Below are 19923 nucleotides of genomic sequence, written 5' to 3' on the forward strand. Positions count from 1 at the left end.
ATGTAGAGAAAATAATCCTCTGGAAAGCATTTGAAATGTCTTGTGCTCTATTGCATCAAATCTAGTCATTATAAAATGTTACATTTCACATTTCTTCAATCTTCATGTTTTTGAATAAAGACTACTTACAATTTAGCAGCTTCTTGGGTTAAGACCCTATTTTATGCATGAAGTTGCTGTTAATTTAAGTTAAACTATTAGAATCAGTCTGTATTGTGATTCAGAGTTTTTCTTAAATTGTTTTTATTTCCATTCAACTAATCCTCAGAAACACTATGAATCTGACAAAACTGGGTAATTTTTCCTGAAATATTTACCAAAAAAAAAGTCATGTGTGAGTCTTTTTTTTTCTCCCATCTGTTCTAAAGAAACTATTTTTAGATTAAGTTTTAACATCTAGCATGTCAATACTTTTTAATCTTATTTAACAGATTCTGAATTTCTATAGCAGTAGCATTGCTGGTTCCTTGGACAGAGGGCAATATTATCTCTATGCAGGTTGCCAGTTTTCATGTGTGGTATAGGTTATACCTCCTTTGTAGACCTTTCCAGAGTGAAAAGTCCATTACCCTATTGCTGCATGGCAGAAAGCTGATGTGGGCAAGTCTTTTCTTGACATTTCTTACAGTGTGGTTACAGTTTGTGAAAATGTTCCAAAATTAGGCTTAAGCAGATACTGATTTTAGGATAGCTTTATCCTTACAGATTTCAGCACAGGTTATTTTCCTGTGTCTATGTATCCAGTCCATTAGATCTAAAAGTTGAACTCTCTGTTTTCCAGGCACTGGCAGGGAAGCTGCTGTAGCTGCCTCGAGATTTTTGTCCTTCCATTGTTAAGGTGTTTCTAAGGTGTCATGATGCAATACACAGGCTGTGTATTGCTTTCTCTGTGGCATATTTACAGTATTTTTGTTATCTATGAGTTAGAACCCTGGAAATTACTATGAAAAACTGAAGGTGAAAAATGAATGGTGCTTTGCATTTTTATGCTACAGCCTCTGTTATATCATGAGGGGTAAAAGTGAACTGCTTTCTAAATTATATATGAAAAATGGAAATCTGCTATTTCAAAAGAAAAAACAAATTGTGCTGCCACTTTGTTTTAAACATAAGCATACAACAAGCTTTAAATCCCCAGAGTCTCAGGAAGATAAAGAGAAAGAATGTGGGCTCATCAATTGAAAAGTGTACTGGGCTGCCGATTGCTCACGGTGAACTTTCAGCTGCCTTTTTCATAATTGTTCTGTTAACTTGTTGGAACAGTTCTCTTTGGGAGGAAAAAAAAAAGCCCTCCTGACTGTTGTCTGAACTGCACATACCTTCATACACCTACCTATTCATTTGTCTTGTGTAGCAATAAATCAGTAGACAGAAATGGGAAGTGAAGTGGAATCTTTGGGGTGAGGCTCTGCCACTTCACTAGGGATCATGTTCTTTACTTTTAGATCAAGACCCTTTATATGGTTTTGGCATGGTTTCTGCTGTCTCTTTTTCCTGTCAGACCACCCAGCAATGTTGGTTTTCCAGAAAAAAACCCTCAGTATAGGAGATCTTAATATAATGGTGTGTTTAATTACTTGATTTGTAAAAAAACCCAAGTCATCATTAATTTGGATATTGTTGTTCTGCAGATCCCAGGGTTCTCTTTTTTTCAAAGGAGGCAGATGGGCCATAGAAATACAAATTCCAGATTTCTTGCCGATACCTTTCATAACATCTATCACAAACAAAACTGTCTGCTCCAGTTGTATGCATTCTTAGTAGAAGTCACTTCTCTTTCCTTGCACTTTTCCTCTGCCCTGCATTTGTTAGGCTTTCCAGCATCTTAGTTCCAGCCTCAGCTCCACTACTAAAATTGTCAAAAGCAGTCTCCTTGGCCCAGGTTGTTCAGTGAGACTAGAGTTTTATACCTTTGGAAGTAATTCTTGTAGCAAAAATACTTCTTGTTGTTTTCCAGCTCTGGCTTAACACAGCTATTTTATATGCAAGAATTCATACTGAGCTCAGTATCTTTGATTCTCATTCCTTCTCACCATTTACATGGAAAATGTAAATCTTATCCCTTCCCCACCCCCTCTTTGCTAGCAAACTTGCATGGTGCTCATTTGGTGCAAGTGCACGCAAAGGCAGATTATGTGGGGTTTTTTGCCTTGGGCATCCACAGTATTCCTTAATAGTCTGAGCTACATGAATCAGCCTGGATGAAAAGCCCTTGTTCTGCTGCTAAGGAAGACACTTTCATGAGACAGGAGTGTCTTCCTTGTCTTTCTGCTTACTTCATATATTGAAATATGTTTTCATAAACTTTGCTCAGTGACACCAGACAAGACATAGCAGTGCAGGTAGCAAAGTAGAATTGCAAAACATGTTGGTTTACCAAGGGACAAAGCTGGGGAATACGGCGTCAGCTCTGATTTATTTTCTGTAAATGATCCTACTGATTTACTGCTGAATTGCCCTCTCTGAGATTTGTGTTAAAAAATTCTTTCAGTGTAGATTATTGGAGTAAACTCAAATTCATTATCTAAGGAATTCAATGTTTGTGTAATTTACAGTTATTTTAAGTCCATATGTTGTCTTATTGTGGGAATAACAGTGTCCTAAGTCCTTGAATTTGTTCCTTATCTGCTTTTGTCCTGATTAGGTGTCTATTTTGTTTGGGTTTAATTCTTCAAGGGCAAGGGCTTTTAATAAAAATGTGAAGAATTTTAAGAGTTGAAATTGTGGATGTTGTTTTCTGAAGTAGTTGTGCTTAAAGGAGTCTTAGCTGGTCAGTTTTGGGCTCTGTAACAAAATTTAGCAAGCAATTTACAAAAAGTTATTCTCTGTTCTATAAGGAGCTGCCAAGATGTGTTTTTGGCTGGGTAAGAAAGAGCAGTATTCAGTAGAAAGGGCACAGAACAATTTTTCCTGTTTCAGTTGCAAAAATTGTAGCAAATGAAGTTCTAATGCTTTTTTATTTCCTTGTGCTTTTATTTCAGCCAAGACAACATCCTTTTATACTGCCTCCTATGCATGTCCAGTGTGGAGAGCACTACACTGAAACACATAATTCACAAGGTACTTAGAGCATATATTTTCCCTTTAAAGTACTTCAATTTTATGTGTATGCAAAGAAGCTCCTAAGCCTTATATCTAGATTTATAATGCCATCATAGTCAAATATGAGCTGCTGCTGCAGGAGAACTAGCAGTTTTATAGTTAATGTTGCAATAAGTCTTCTGTTTGAAGTTCAATTTCAGTTTTCAAATTTCCCTAAAATATCTGCGTATGATTATATGGACCTTAACCTTGGTATTCCTGTTCAGTGAGCTGAAAAAATAATTTCTAAAGGGAGTATGATGGCTGTACTCAGAGGCAGTGCCAGCTAGGGCTAGGGAGAGAAACCGAGTGAGGGAAAAGGAGATAGCAAAAAGCTTTTACTGTAGGAGAAGTCATAATATCCTGTCCATGAAACTGTATCTGTAGACAATCTTTTCTGCTGATTTTTCACCACCATCTGTCTGCATTGTTAGCCTTACGGACACAAGGAGGGTTAACTATTTTCACGCCCATGTTTGACAAATAAATTCTTTAAGAGGTTGTGCCAGGTTACTTTGATCAAGTCTGGGAATGGAGCCCAGCCCCTAAACAGCTTGAGTCTCACACTCTTAACCACCCCACCTTTTGGAATACACGTAGCCAGGTTTGTTAGGCTGCTGTTCTTTGCAATTCATGAGAGGTACAGCTGAAGTATTCTCACCAGCACAGGAACTCTCAATCACACCTGTTAGTGTTTTGGGTTGTGGGGTCTGACTATTTTTAAGGTAGAATTTGGGAAGTTTTGAAAGGAGCCATTTAGTAGAGTTCCTTGCATACAGTAGTATTGACTTAGTGGCTACTACTATTCTACTGTGAAGGTAAGGCTGTGAAGAATATTCTCAATTTTAGAAGAATTGTAAAATTCCCTTAGTTTTACAACAGGCTTTTTTACATTTTCAAAGAACTAGCTGATTTCAGAGTTTGGGAAGCTATTACTCTTTTCTTACAGGATTTTCAACAAGGGTAGTCTTGCAGTAAAGTTGTGGTCCAGTATATGATCTTTACTGTCTTGATTTCCTCTCAGGGCTTTGCTGAAGTATTTAACATTCTATAGTGCATCTGCAGGGTGGTTTGTTGTTTGGGTTTTCTTTTTTCTTTTGTTTTTTTTTTTTTTCCTGAGCATTGATCACTCAAATGTGTTTTACTTCATATCCTCAAAACTGTTGATTGGTCTAAAGTAGGATTTCCAATGTCACTGTCCTCTACTACTCTGAATCTCAGACAGCCATGTATCAACAGAAGAGACAAGAGAATTTTTCAGGTTAACCATATGCTTGCAGCACTGGAGTTTTATGGTGTCAGCATCAGTGAACCCTTTCACCATGCTAAGGGAGGAGATGCCCCTTTATTCTTCCATGCCACCTCAGGCAAAAACACTTCCTCTCTTTCCCCTTTCATGTTTCCCACGAGGATCTGAACTACTACCATGTTTTGCTAAGTGCTGGGAATGTTTACGTTGGTAGCTTTGCTTTAGTTCTATTTTGATGGCTCAAGGATGCTCCCAAGACCAAACATTCCCTGCACTTGTGCACTAAGTTGTCTCTGTACTCAGCGGTGCAGACTGCATTTGAAGTTTTGTTATCAGTGAATAAGTCCTTGTGGGTTAAAATTGTCAATATTTCTCTCTCTACTCTACACAGACAGCATTTTCCATGGAAATGAAGAAACTTTCTACTGTAGGTCTCAGACCAGTTTGGATAGGTGTCCAATGGACTTCAGCTACTTGAATGGTAATGGACCCAATGGGAGTGTATGCAGTGCCCACAGCATGAACTCCCTCAATCGCTCACAGAACTTCATCCAGGCATCTCCAATGTCATCAAATCTGAGCATCCCGGGAAGTGACATCATGAGAGCAGACTATATCCCCAGCCACAGACACAGTGCAATCATTGTCCCATCTTACAGGCCAACTCCAGATTATGAAACTGTCATGAGGCAAATGAAGAGAGGTGTGATCCAGATGGACAGCCAAAGCCAGTCTTTGAGGAATCTCAATATTGGGAACACCCATGCTTACAACCAGCCAGAGGACCTAGTTTACAGCCAGCCTGAGATTCGAGAGAGGCACCCTTACACGATCACCTATGGGCCCCAGGGGGGTGGCTATAACAAGCCTGTGGCCCCGTCTGACCAAATGAACCCTAACAATGCTGCTCAGAATAAGACGGCAGCCAGCGCCATATCCCACACGGTCAGCACCCCAGAACTGGCCAACATGCAGCTGCAGAGCAGCCAGAGCTACAACACCACCCACATGCTCAAGAACTATCTCTTCAGACCCCCGCCTCCGTACCCACGCCCGCGCCCCGCCACCAGCACGCCCGACCTGGCCAGCCACCGGCACAAGTACGTCAGCGGCAGCAGCCCCGACTTGGTCACTCGTAAGGTCCAGCTCTCGGTGAAAACCTTCCAGGAGGACAGCTCGCCGGTGGTGCGCCAGTCGCTGCAGGAGGTCAGCGAGCCCCTCATGGCTGTGAAGCATCACGCGGCAGTGAACAAGCGCCACAGCCTGGAGGTCATCAGCAATATGGTGCGTGGGATAGAAGCCATGGCCTTAAAAACTTTAAACGCCCCTCTGCCGCGCAGGAACACTTTGCGGGAGCAGGTGCAGCCAGAAGAGTCGATTCAGATGGGGCATGAAGTTCAGCAAGTCCCTCACTACCACCACAAAAAGACGTTTTCTGATGCCACAATGCTGATACACAGCAGTGAAAGCGAAGAGGAAGAAGAAACGCGGGAATCCGTGTCCCGGATAGCAGCCCTCCATGAGAACATGGAGTACAGTGCTCAGTTGCAAGCTGCCTTGGCTAGAATACCAAATAAACCTCCTCCGGAGTATCCTGGGCCTCGTAAAAGTGTCAGCAACGGAGCACTGAGGCAGGACCACGTTAGCATTTCTGTGGCTGTAGCCAGGGCCAAGGCCATGAGGCCGGGGCCTTCCAAAGCCATCAGTGTCTCTCGAACTGATCAAGTGGCAATTAATGGGTCTTCACTGGGGCCCTCTATCTCGGAGCCTGACCTCACCAGTGTGAAGGAGCGGGTCAAGAAAGAGCCGGTCAAGGAAAGGCCTGTGTCTGAAATGTTTTCTATTGAGGACAGCATTATAGAAAGAGAGATCATGATGAGGGTAAGTGCCTTCCTCTGTTGCAGTGGCTTCTTGGAAATTAGCAATCATACAGGTCAACTTCCATCCCAAAAAACTGTTGGGTCAGTAAACTGCAGGGAACGTGTGGGTGGGAAGCTGTGGATTTGCTTAAATTTGGGAAATGTGATATTAAGTGCCACATGCAATTTGGTTTTGTGGGCTGTCAAGGGGGCTGATCCCATGCACTGCTTGGGCTTGTCTGTTGCCTCAGCTGTCGCTCTTTGGCTGCTGGCCAGACCTGTCTGACCCAGCTGAGGATGCCACCGTCCTGGCAGCAGTGCTGGCTGGAGATGGGTGGATGGCAGGACAGGCATCTGGGGATGAGGAGGCTGATGGCAAAGCCCCCCTTGATGCCTGCTTCCCTTTAGGATTTGAGGGCAGGGCGAGTCTGGAATGCATTTGCTGAGATGGGTGGGAGGTTGAGTTTTTGGCACTGGTGTTTTATTCCTCATTTGCAAGGGTGTCAGGTGAATTATCACATAACATAATGGCAACTCAGGATTTTTTTCAAATAATCTTTAATTCCCCTCCTGCCACTTTAGGAAATGTAGTTCTCTGAATAAAACCCTGGTAGCCCTAGAATATGGATTGTTGGTTTTGCCAGTAACTGAGGAACCGGATATCTAAATAGAGAAGCAGCAGATGTAGAGGCTGTGTGGTTGAGCATCTGGATTGTTTATTTTGTTAAAAATGCACTCAAGTATGAGAAGCAGAGTTCTGTTAAACTTGCAACAAATTCAAAATAAGAAGTATTTAAAGGCAATGACAGAAATATGAGGGGTGCTTATCCCTTAGTGACCTACATATACACCTCATGTAGTGCTGTGAGCAGTGCAACTGCAGTCACAGAAACCCAAGTGTATGCAGCAGTTCTCATTTTCAGCACTGTCTAAAACAAAAACAATTCCTGAAACAAATTAATAAAGCACCTAAATAGTCCAAAGCAGGAAAGAGTTTGTAGTGTACTAATCAATGACTCGCTAGATTTAAATACTACTGTATATTCAAAGAAATGTTCTAAATATGTCCAATGCTGTTCTTGTCCATTGGGCATCCTTATGCTGATGTAACTGTTAGCAATACAACCTGAGCTACTAAATTGCAACATGGAGACTGAATTTAGTCCTTGACAACTCCTAAACTTTAAATGTAAAATAGAAAGTAAAAGGGAAGTAAAGGGGTAGCCTTAGCATTAAGTTTTTAAGGTGGTTTCAGCCTAGATCAGGAATCTTGACATGTGTGGACCTTCTTTATATCACAGGAATCAGGTGTTATATTAATGGTAATTTGGTGACCTTGATCTGTTAAGCGCAGACTTTCTTCTGTTTCACCTTTGAAGTAGTAAAAATAATAAAGTTCCCAAACAAAGGAAAAATACTTGCATTTTCCTGCCTTCTCAAAATATAAAAAGAAGCCAGAGTGGGTTTGGATGTTTGGGTTTTTTTGCTTAGTGCTCTGGAGGAACCCAGTGGTGAGGAAAAAGCTCACAAGCTTTTGAAAAATCAAGGCATATCCATATGTCTGAGGGCATTCAGGTTCCATCATATGTTTCTAGGAGCTGAACTTGGCCCATCTGGTGACCAGAGCTTCCAAATGTCTGCTGAGAACCAGGCACCCCTTCTGCTTATCTCTTCTTCCAAATCCAGCAGAAAGAGCTGTTAAGGAAATGGAATAAAATATTCCAAATTTGGGCACTTCTGGAGATGCTCTGTCTTTTTTGATGCTTCAACTCCCAGTGGCATAAGGAGGAAGCAGCAGGATGAATTTAAAATTCATGCTCTGGTTCTCCATGTCATACCATAATATGCTTCATGAATATGATAAATAATATTCCTCCCTGGCTGCTATTGCAGTCAGTTTCTGGGACATGAAAGCTCAGGTTTTAGTGCAGAATATATCACGGGTGCTGTTTGAATCACCATAAAAGCTAAGTGCATCAGAAGACTTCCCATTTTAAGCATTATCATCACAGAAGAGAAACAATGGCCTGTGTTTTAGTGTTTGTTGTTATAGATTGGAATTATTGCTTTTCAAAAGATGCCCCAGGTATCTTGGCTTTGGTAGTGCTACTTTACCAGGGTGATGCTTTGTGCGTCCTGCATCCAGAATAACGTCTGCAGGAAAATGCTTGAGATTGTATTTGTGTGTCTTTTGATGGCATGTAAACAGTATTACATGCTGGGATTGCTCCTTTGAAATTAAAATTCTGTGCTCATGTAGGAGCAGGCCTTTGAGGAATAACAGGAAGAATAGAGGTTGTATTTGAATTTACGATGCTAATGGTGATCATCTGCATTCCTTGGCCAGAGAGTTGCAGATTTTGGAGATTAAAAAAACATTCCAGCATTTTACTGGCATTATAAATAATCACACAGAGATGAAAACGTGCCTTTTCTTGCCAAAAGAATCTAGAAAAGCAGAAGATGGCAGGCCTGGAGGCCCAGAAGAGGCCCTTGATGTTGGCAGCACTGAACGGACTCTCAGTTGCTAGGGTTCCAGTGCCGGAGGACAGCCAGGATGAAGTCACCAAGGTGCCAATGGATGAGAGGGTAAGATGGAGCCTCACGAAATGTTGCTTGTTGTCTTTGTTCCCAGCAGCATGAAGTATCTAAAATACTAAAATCTGATTTAAAATGTGAAAAAAATGTCTCTCATAAGTTTTCAGAGCTATTAATGCAAAAGGTCTGTGGCTAACACTGGTATGTCTTTGCAGGTGAAAAATCAAATGTCTTGAACATTTACTGAAGTCAGTGAAAATGGAGGCTGTTCTGTTTCACCTGACAGTACAATGTCATACAAGATCAATCTGTAAATCTAACACTTTGGTCATTTTTCACTTGATCAGACGAAGTTCTGCAGTGCTCACCCATGGAAACTGTTTTTCATGTTGTGATACAGATAAGGAGTTTGGTTAATGACTCTAATGGGATTAAATTAAAAAAAAAAGAAGTTGTTTGCCTCCTGATGTTTGCACACACGGGGTGTGTGTGTATATGGAATTTCAGATATTAAAAACAGTTGCTGCTGTTAAGATTTGAGAAGCAAATTTGCAAAGAATCATTCTGGTTTTCTGGATAGAAATTTGCAGCCTTGTGTTGTCTGGCACCCAGGGAGTAGAACTTCACCTCTACCTTGTCTGTATGTGGGGTTGTGTTCAGCCACAGGCATTGCATCCTTGTGAGTTTGGCAGTATTTTGAAAATGTGGGCCATATCACACTTCTTGCAGTATGATCTTCTTCCTGGAAAAACAAAAATATCTGTTATGTTGCAATCATATATTCTTACTGAAATTCTAACTGAACCAAGATTATTTAGCACAGGTTTGCCTTTCATGCTATCAGTCTTCAAAAATGTGGAGGTGGAATGTAAAACTGTAAAATTTGCCAGTGGTTTCACTTGGTCAAAATACGTGTGTCATATTTCTTCAGATAACTGCAGAAGGAGTGAGTGAGAGAATGCTATGGCTGTGTATTGGAATTCAAAGAATGGATGGATGAGTCTAGTGGTAAATGTTCTTCCCAGAAGCATTAATGTGTCGGTGCTCCTTTCTGTTAAATCCTAGTGCAAAATCTTGAAGAGGAAGCTGGAGGAGGGGATGGTGTTTACAGAATATGAGCAGATTCCAAAGAAAAAGGCAGATGGGATCTTCACCACTGCTGCCCTGCCTGAAAACACGGAGCGCAACCGTGTCAGGGAGGTCGTTCCTTATGAGGAGAACCGAGTGGAGCTGGTGCCGACCAAAGAAAACAATACGGGCTACATCAATGCTTCACACATAAAGGTAAAAGCTTGCTCAAGTTTTGCTTGACAAATGAAGGTGTGCTAAAGCTTTGTTTGCATTTCTGGCTGCACAGCAGCATCTTCTGTACCTCTGGAGCTTCTGAAAAGGCTTAGGATGTATTATTATGCCTTTGTGTGTCACCGTGGGCATCTCTAAAGTCTCCTGTCAACTAAGATGCATAAGTTGATTTAACTGCTGGAGACTGGGAAGTCATTTCAGAGAGGCATCCTGGCTTTTTTGTGCTCACCTCTGCCAGCTTGTTGTGGAATGACTCTACTGGTTTGTGTAGAAAGAGGTGCCATGTTTCTCAAGCCTAATGAGAAGGCATTAGATCAGCCCCAGTACCTGCAGTGTGATAAAGCAATGTTTTAAAGTATGCACTGACCTTAGCAGCAAGATCCCTGCATCTCTGACTGGAAACTGCATTGAACTTCCATGTTTCAAATTATGTTTTGAACAAGAAACTTCAGATTTCATGTTAATTCAATACAGAAATAGAGATACAACCTGACTGTTTTAACAAGCATGATCAGTTTTAACAGTGAACTATGCTCCAGTGACTACAGATGCTTGTTTTTCTTTCAGCTTACAGCAGTATTTGCAAAGTGCTCTGTTGGCTTTTACTGTACCCTGAGAGAAGTAACAGAAATCCTCTGCATCAGATGACAGATTCTGTTGTAAGAGAGGGTTTTCTGTGTTTTCTCATTGTCAAAATCTAAATTAAAAAGAAATAATTCAAAAATAATGAATAAAACATCTTGTTAAATTGATATTTTCCTTGAGTAAAAGCCTTTTAAAGTTTAAAGAGACTTGCTGGCCTTGACTATGATTTACAGTTTTAAATCCTGGTGATTCAAATCTGCATTTTTTTATCTGAATAATTTCTGAACCAGGATCCTGGCAGTTTGTTGCTTTTCTGCATAGCCTGGTAGGAAGCAGAGTTTTTGTGTAATCAGACATTGCTATGATGATGAATTTCTGAGCCCCAAATTTTCTATGTACAAAGTAGGTGGAGAAAAAGAACAAGGCATTCCTAAATGACGCTATTTTCCCTGGCTAGTTTTGAGCCCACATTTTATCTTGTGTGTCACTGTTGGACACAGACACATCTCATATCCATGGAGCACCCAGGACCAGGCAGCAGTGCTTTGATGTCTGACAGAGGGCCTTGGCAGGGTTTCCCTCCTGTACTTGGAGTGGTGCTTTCAGAAGCCAAGCAGATGTGCTTTTGCTTAGAAGGTGAAATTGCATCTGTGAAATTTACCTCAGCAGCACAGTGTGTGCCTGTGTTTTCAGCCCAATATTTAATTTTTAATTTCCTGCAGTTAGGGCATTAGAATGCAGTAAACATTCCAGGCATCCCATTCCCTTCAGACTATTTATGGGCCTTTCATGTCATGTGCCAGGAGGCTTGGACCAGAAGTCAGTAGACAAAGAAAACTCCTCTGTCATCCTGATAAGATCCATGCCTGGAGGATTCCAGCTCCCACTGCTTGGTCTGCAAGCCCCACAGTTTAACAATAATTCTCTGCTTATTTACCATGGATCATTGCTAAGATACAAAGGTCATCATCTATACCAAAGAGAAAAATTGTAATTAAATTTATGGATTAAGCACAAAGGTTCTTAAGAGTACTTCATCTGACTGACTGTGTCAGGTCAGTATTGATTTAAAAAGCTCAGTGACACACAGTGACTGATGGCTGCAGACCATCAGTCCAAGTGCAGGATGATGCTTAGGGCTGTGCAGTTTATATTAATTCTTATCTAGTACAAGAACTTAAGAAGTCTACCAGCCTTGGTCTTGTTGTTTTTAACCATCATTCAAAAAAGAAAATGCTGCATAGTATGAAATAAAGAAAAGGAGCTGCTGTACAGGGTCAAACAGTTTTCAGTGAAGTGAGAAACTTGTTATTTTGCAAAAACGATGTTATTTACAGGTGTAAAACCCCAAGCATCCGAGATTAATAAGCAGTTGTTTGACTAATAAATAAATTGATTTTATTATTACTGAGAAGGTATTCAAAGACCTCAAACACAGTATGTGGTTGAACCTGTCAGAATTATTGATTGTTCCTCGTAGTGTTGTCTGCCAGTACGTTGATATTTATGGATGTGTCAGCATTTTTGTTGTAAATCTTCCTCTCTGGGATCTATAACTTTGGGAAAAGAGGCTCTGGGCTAGTAAACAGAATTAGGAGGCCTTAGCCTGAGAAGGAAAAATATTTGAACTTTCCAAAATAATGAGTTTGTCTGTTTCTTCTTGTAAGCATATTTTTGAAGTGCTATGTAGTAGTTCTAAAAGCACTTCAGTTTTTTACCTAAAATGTTAGAAAAAAGATTTTGTAAGCCTTTTCTGATGTATAGCAAGTTATGTGTCATAAAATTATGATTTTTTTAATACACAAGTGATTTTTTTAAACTGCCTCCGTCAGTTGAACAAAGCAGTGTTTTATACTGGCTAACTGCAAGGTAATGCTGACTCTGTTCAGGGCACTTCAGAATTTACAGTCTGTAAATCTGTGTGTTAATGCTTTGAAAAGAATTTCATTACCTGTCATGCAAATACACAAATACTTCTGTAAGATGTGGTTGGTAAACCAGTTGTGTATTGGGAAATAGATTTACATGACTACAGCTTTGGGTAATTTTAAATTTCTCATGGTGTTTGAAAGTATCTGATGTGCTGGATTTACTCTATGGTAGTTTTCAGGTTCTGGACTGAAAAACCCAAGGTGAGTAAAATGTGCAGTTTTGTTTATTTGGTTGGTGGTTGGGTTTTTTTTTTTTGTCTCTATGATCCAGATGCAATGGCAAAAAAGAGAGCATTTAGACCAAAGCTTTACGGTTATGGGCATCAAGACAGGATATGGAAACACTGAAGGTTATGTTTTGTCAGATTTGCTCTTGTCAAAAGGATGATTTTTGTTCACAATTTTAACCAAAAGTAGAAGAACAAGGAAGTAAAGATTTCACTGTAGTTTCTTTTGTTTAAAAGGCAGTTCTGGCACAGACACTGCTGAGAATTCAGGCACTGACTGGCTGTTTCTTTTTCCCTTCCTCCCAGGTGACTGTAGGTGGAGAGGAGTGGCACTACATTGCTACCCAAGGGCCCCTGCCACACACATGCCATGACTTCTGGCAGATGGTGTGGGAACAGGGGGTGAATGTTATAGCCATGGTCACAGCTGAAGAGGTATGTGAAATCACAGAATCATTCTTTCTGATGTGAGTCAATCTCCTGTTATCATCACTTCCCACTCCAGTAACCTGTTTTTCCTATCAACATCCCCTTTTCCTCTGGCTCTGTTTGAACATATGCCTGTACTGCTCTCATGTTGTACTTCCTAACTTCCTGATACTCAGTTTGGCAAATGCTGAAGTGAAACAAGCAGGAGCCCTCCTTCCCCCTGCTTGGGCCAAGCCAAACAAAGATGTTTCCATTGGAATGTGAGAGCATTGAACTTACTCCTGGTTAAAATGACAGATTTCCACACCGTCCAAGGCCAATTCTGTATACCATCACTCTTATCAGCTGAAAAGAGAACAGAAGGTGTTGTTTCCATAGAAGTGTCCATGTAAAAAAAAAAAAAAAAAAGGCAAAAAACCCCAAACAAAAGCACCCCACAACTTTTTATTCTTATGCCAAGCAAAACAGTTATTCCTATTGTAATCCAAGAACTATGTGCTATGTTGTAAAAACTGGCACATGTTGTTAACTAACACCACATTCAGGCTTCATGCCTGAATGTTTGCTTTCAGCAAACACAGGGAGTAACAGAGCTCATCAAGTCACTGTCCAGTTCCCAAGGCTGTTCAAGAGCAGACACTTAAAAGCTGCTGAAGAGATTCTCCTCCTCATAAAAGGAGAGTCTTCCTCAGGAGGAGAATATTTACCAAGGTGTTTTAGGCAGTAGCTGTCTTTTTTCATGAGAAAAGAGTCTTCAAGTAGTTTTGTACTTAAAAATATTACATGGCTGTGAGGTTTAAGTTTTAATGGGTATTTTCTTAACTTTGTGGGATGCTCCTTACTCTTCCAGTGCTTTAAAATAAGAATACTTGGCTGATCCAGAGAGTTTTATGCCCTTTGTTTGTAGAGAATTATAATTGCAGAACCTAATGGCTTTTTGCCTTGTTTTTTTATCAAGGAGGGAGGAAGAAGTAAGAGCCATCGTTACTGGCCTAAACTGGGCTCTAAGCACAGCTCAGCCACTTACGGGAAGTTCAAGGTGACAACCAAGTTCCGCACAGACTCTGGCTGCTTTGCAACTACTGGTCTGAAGGTCAAGCATCTTCTCTCTGGACAAGAGAGGACAGTGTGGCATTTGCAGTACACTGACTGGCCAGACCATGGGTGTCCAGAAGAAGTCCAAGGCTTTTTATGTAAGATTCCTTTATTTTACATGATACATCCAGAAAAAGATTGCTCACACTGGAGTCAGTTCACTGTACCTAGTTAGAGCTGGGACTGATATCAAGTAGTTGTTGTAGTGTACACAGGACTCAACTAGGTTATACTTTGCTGCAATTTGGAGGGAAAAAAAAGTGGTATTCCAGAGGTAGGGGCTAAAGTGATTAGCAGGAGGAAAAATCCAAGGCAGCAACACTGCGGAAAACTCAGGAAATTTTAAATAATAGGATACTTCTGCTCGCTGATCTGAGAGTGTAACTTACTGCCATTTCCCAACTACTTAATGAATGTAGGAGATAATAGGCTGTACACAAATGTGATTAGAAAGGTCTGGGTGAGAGAGGATTAGTTGCTATTGAAATAAGGTGCATCTCCCCCTGTTTTTCTTTTTGCAAAAGAGCAGAGGGCTCTATCACACATGCATTAAGTCTAAACTCACTGCCACCCTTGTAATCACATGTACCCAGGCAATGCTTAAGGGCCTCCCCAATTACATACGGTCCTGGTTCATGCTTTGCTGAAAATACAGCAATGATATTACTCTGTGATGTGTCAGTAACACTTCCTGATTCTTGGCAAGTAATAAGGACTCCTATATTAAGTAATAGGAATTCAACCATTATTTAAGATACATCTCTGGCACTACAGTAGGGAATGATGTAGAAATCTTTAAATTACCACTGAAGGAGTCTGTACATGGTGTACTGATGTGTTGGAGATGTCTGTCATCTTAGTTCCTGAAAGCTTTGCAGTGGCAGTGTCTGTGGCAGCTAAGTTCTCTCTCAGGAAGATCCATTAGTTCTACTTCAGTCTTGCCACAGCTACAGTCCTTTAGTGATGCATTCTCTGTTGCATGGTACATGCTGGATGTAAATAGTGCATCCTCCTTTCCCCAGGTCTGTCACCAAGGCAAAAAATAAAAAACAACATTTCAGCTTCAGCAAAGGAGTAGCAGGGAAGCTGTCTTCAAGGAAAAGCTATTGCCCAATTCCTCGTTTGTTTCATAATTTGTTTCTCCTACCAACCCCTGTAGCAGTGGTTGGGCATGGCAGTAATTGGAACCTGATTGTCCCTATTTCCTCTTTCCCATTGTTTGCCACCACTTAGAGTCCCATTTCCCTGTGTGCATTGAAATGCAACTTTTCTGATGTTGGTAGGCCTCCAGCCCCATCCTGCCTGTGGGGAGAGGACAGATGGAGTTGCAGTGCCCTGACACCAAGTGTCAGAGCAGGAGTTCAGCTCAGGTCTCACTTCCCACTTGGAGTGCTGGGAAGCCAAGTGAGCTTCCAGCATGTGAGGTTCTCAGCGTGGTCTGACAGCAGGATGTGTTGAATGATGCTGGGACAGCCACAGCAGGCAGCTGCTCCTGAGTCCCTAGCTTTCTGCAAATGGCTTCAGGGAAAACAAAGCAGTGATCTCCCAGAAGGGCTTGTAGCTATTGAGAAACAAACCCTGAGCAGAGAGTGGTGGGGGAGATTCTGTCAGAGTCTAGAAGGGAGAAGGAAGAGAGGAAACAGGGCAGATGGATGCTTGCTTCCCATGTGATACTGGCTTTGACAGGCAGTAGTATCAATGGGACTTAGCTGTTGTTTTGATCCCAACCTGTTAATAGCAGGAATTGCTGTAAGTAATATCTAGAATCATCTGCTTAGGGGACCTGGAGATTTGCAAGGGGGAAAACATAATTTAATTTTTAAAAAGAACTATTTAATTTAAAGGAGCAGACTCCCAAGTAATAATTGACACCCAGCTGGTACTTGCTGGATGCAGTGCTGTTCAGTACACCCTGGCCAAGATAATTATTATGTTGTAAAAAATGTAAATTATTGCCACTTTGACAGAGAACAACTTTTCCACACTCTTTCCCCCTCCCCACCTAATTTTTACATTTAGACATGTAGATGCTTGCAACCTTGCCTGTTTTCTCCTCTTGCAGCTTACTTGGAGGAGATACAGTCGGTGCGTCGGCACACCAACAGCGTGCTGGACAGCAGCAACACCTGCAACCCTCCCATCGTGGTCCACTGCAGTGCAGGGGTGGGGAGGACTGGAGTGGTGATCCTAACAGAGCTCATGATTGGCTGCTTGGAGCATAATGAAGTAAGTCAGCTTCCTTTCAAACCCCGAGCTCATCCCTTAGCAAACTGGCTACATTCCTGAGGTTGAAATTAAAAGGCATTGAAGCGCTTTCTTTCTGTTACCTCTGTGAGCAAGACAAGGACCTTAAATGTGACAGGCAGAGATTCTCCATGGCAGGTTACTTGCTGTAGTTTTCTGTATAGTTGATATAATTTTTTATTAGAATTATTTTAAGATATTTTAAGAATTTAGTCTAATCCATACCTGTATTTAATTAAAAGACTAGAGACAGTGTGTTTACAAGCACTACCCAAGACAGGCTAGAGAATAATGTCCTTGCTCTTTAAACTGAAGTTTTCTGCTCTCTAAATTCTCTCCTTGGGCTCCTTCCTCTCTCTTGTAATCTCACCTGGAATGAAACTTAACTGTGTTTTAAGAATATATATGTATTCCTGTAGAGAATAGGGCTTTAGAGTTTGCAGCCAGCATTATAAGTAGCACAGAGTGGAGTCACGAACAAGTGCCCCAGAAAAGCAACCATGGGTAACAACTTAATTTTCATCTGTCACTGGGAAACTGTCTAGGAAGACCATCACATCTTGACTAACAGTGTGCTACACAGTTTTCATGACAACTGTGGAAGCCAGGGATTCTCTTGCCAAAGAAAATGCTCAAAGACCAAAGCTGCTTGTAGAGCTAAGAATGCAGAAAGAGTGACAAATAAACATTTATAATCTGCCCCATCCAATAATCTGCCACTGGGTGAGTTCAGAGAAGACTGAGGATTCCAGCAGCTCATCATTCTGGAGTTACAAGACCCCTACAGATCCTGGGCTTAGATCAGCTGGGACAAATCTCCAACTCTGCTCGGGCCTCACTGAAGGTGTGGCTGTCCTGTAGATATGTGTCACAGGTGACACTTTGTTCTTTTGCTTTTTATTTGGGGAAGAAAGGGAAAAGAGGAAGTATCCTGGCGAAGAAAGGGCCCACAGGGATGTGCCTTGGGAATCCAGCAGCCTCCCAGTGCTGACTGCTGCTCAGTAGCTGCTCCAGTGTGAGGCAACGGCTCCAACTCTTGACCCTGCTTGACTTTCCTTATGCACTGATGCATGGAAGTGACTGCTTCTGTTGTTCACATAGCAGCCATGAAATTTCTGCATGCCACAGGAAAGCTGGAGAGTTAGAAGAGCCATCCTGAATTGCTTGTGAGCATCAGTGTAGCTGTGTACAACACTCTGTATCTGCACAGAAGCAAAGTGCAAGGGTTGTGCAACAGTGTCTGGCCACCTCTGTTTACAGAAGTCAGTCTGTGGTTTACCGAAGTCATCCACTGGGCAGAGTAGATTTGGCACCTCAACATCTAAGCCTTGACATCATTCATATGAGTTTTCATCAACTTCACTAGGACCTGATGGTAGTGCTCAATAATAAGGGATTTCTCTGATGTCCCTTAATTAAAGCATTCTTTTGTCTTGATTAATAATGAAAATAATAATTAACAATAAATACAATTTTCATTAAGGCTTTTGTTTCTCTAGATTGTACCAAGTTAATGTTTTTGGTTTGTTAAAACCTAATTTAAAAAAAAGATTTAAAATCTTGACAGTATGTTTTCAGTTTGTGACAGATTCTGCACAGAGGGCTTCCTTTTCATTTGTTCATTTTGTACTTTCATTTTTCTGAAATAAAAATACTTATCACTTAAAATATTTTAGAATTAGGAACTGGTTTTCACGGAAGTGTCCTAGCAAGTAAATGCATTAACATTTTAGCAGTGAAGAAAAATTGTGAGGGAGTTTGAAAATTTTGATAAAGAGCATTTTGGAAAGCCTGCAGTAGTGCTGGAACAAAAACCAGAACTCTTGAGCCTGAGGTTTCAGGTTCAGATAAAAAGCCATATTTAATCAAATTCTATACAGCTTCAGTCACTGTGGCTTCTGGGCAATGGCTGGTTGAGTCTAAAGCTGTATCTCATTGCAAGGATAGAGTTTCAGTAACTGCTGCATGGCAAGTAAATGTCACATCATTACATCCTTATTGCTGTAGACACATAGTAGGAGAAAGTAATTGAGAACTTGCTCTATCAACTTTTAGTCCAGACTTGGCACTGGGACATTAACTCATGATTGCATTTATAGCATGCTTTCCATGGGAGATCTTCAGTTTGGGAGGCAGAAATAAGTAGCATTTTTGTTTGTTCTGTTTGCAAGTGCCAGCTTAGCAAAGAATTAGGTGGTTTTTTTTTTTTTTTTGACATGTACATTGTAATGAAGGTGAATTTAAGGATTCTTCTTACCTGGAATCAAATACTAAGCTGGCTATAAATAGTGAGACTGAATAGGCAGGATGGGGTTTTCTGCCATTTCTGAGATAAGGAAAAGCCATCTCCATTTTGAGGAGGTGCATGGATCACTGTGTGCCCACTAAAAGTGAATGAAAAAGCTGAGAGAGGAACATTATGTGCAGGCCAAGGCTGGCTTGCATTTTTGTTACAGTTGTTCAGGTGAGATCAGGTTCCACATGACTCTGCTCAGCAAGGACCATTTCATAAGCATCTGAGTCCACAGGGAGGCCTTCTCCAAGTTAGTCAAGTTAACTGGAAAGAGCTTCCATTTTTCTTTGCACCTGTTTGATAATAATATGACATTACTCATCTCAAATATTTGCACTCGTTGACTCTCTAGACATGTCCTTTTATAACAGCTTGTTGGGGTATGTGGCAGAATATTTGGCCATGTTTTCAGAAAGTGATAGCCTATGAGTTAATACTTGTTTACATGGAATGGAGATTCTGAGTTTTATATATATGGACAGAAATGGATATGCAGCGTGACTTTTATTTTAAACTTTCCAGGAAACTTCAGATGTGCCTGGAAGCAGATTCCATGCTCAGTTGGGGCTCCAAGGGTTAGCAGCAATCTCAGTCAAAAGATTTGCTAAGTTTCTCTTGATGTTTCTGCAAGCAGGCATTACAAAGTGCAGATTATGTTGCCTAATAGGGTAGCTGTTCCTCAGTTTTATAATTTGAACTGCTTAAGAACTTCCTCAAAACCAGTGTGTATCTTAGTGCTCACTTTTACTGCTGCGATAGAAGGTTTGTGTTCCTCACCTTGGCTCACGTTACATGCTGCTTGAATTTGAGCCTGGCAGGCTGAGCTTCATGGCTCAACAACTTCTCAATAGCTCCTCGTGTACCTGTTGTAACAGATAAAACACAACAGCATCATAGGTTTTTGGCTCCCTAAATGCCAGAAATCTGATGATAGCATCCTAATGAAATGTGCAGTGATTTCTAACGCTTCACCTCATGGGCTTCTGTTTCACAGAACTCATTTGGTTTTGAGTTCAGACCATTACAGGTTGCCTGTGCCTGCTCAATGGGGTTAGTGCTGTACCTTCCCAGTGGATTTCCTTATTTGTGC

The 19923-nt window shown here is 41.1% G+C and overlaps 1 protein-coding gene across 2 annotated transcripts in view; it reads left to right on the forward strand.

Moving 5' to 3' along the window:
- The window catches only part of PTPN14 (protein tyrosine phosphatase non-receptor type 14), a 111093-nt gene that overhangs the window by 84954 nt on the left and 6216 nt on the right, over nt 1–19923 (forward strand). For both annotated transcript variants that reach the window (XM_068185697.1, XM_068185698.1), the window contains exons 12-18: nt 2982–3060; nt 4722–6211; nt 8635–8778; nt 9793–10011; nt 13079–13207; nt 14160–14394; nt 16359–16522. In XM_068185697.1, the coding sequence (XP_068041798.1) occupies nt 2982–3060; nt 4722–6211; nt 8635–8778; nt 9793–10011; nt 13079–13207; nt 14160–14394; nt 16359–16522 (2460 nt within the window). The remainder of the gene's footprint in view (nt 1–2981; nt 3061–4721; nt 6212–8634; nt 8779–9792; nt 10012–13078; nt 13208–14159; nt 14395–16358; nt 16523–19923) is intronic.

The sequence above is a fragment of the Anomalospiza imberbis genome, chromosome 3, assembly GCF_031753505.1.
Source record: "Anomalospiza imberbis isolate Cuckoo-Finch-1a 21T00152 chromosome 3, ASM3175350v1, whole genome shotgun sequence".
Lineage (NCBI taxonomy): Eukaryota > Metazoa > Chordata > Aves > Passeriformes > Viduidae > Anomalospiza > Anomalospiza imberbis.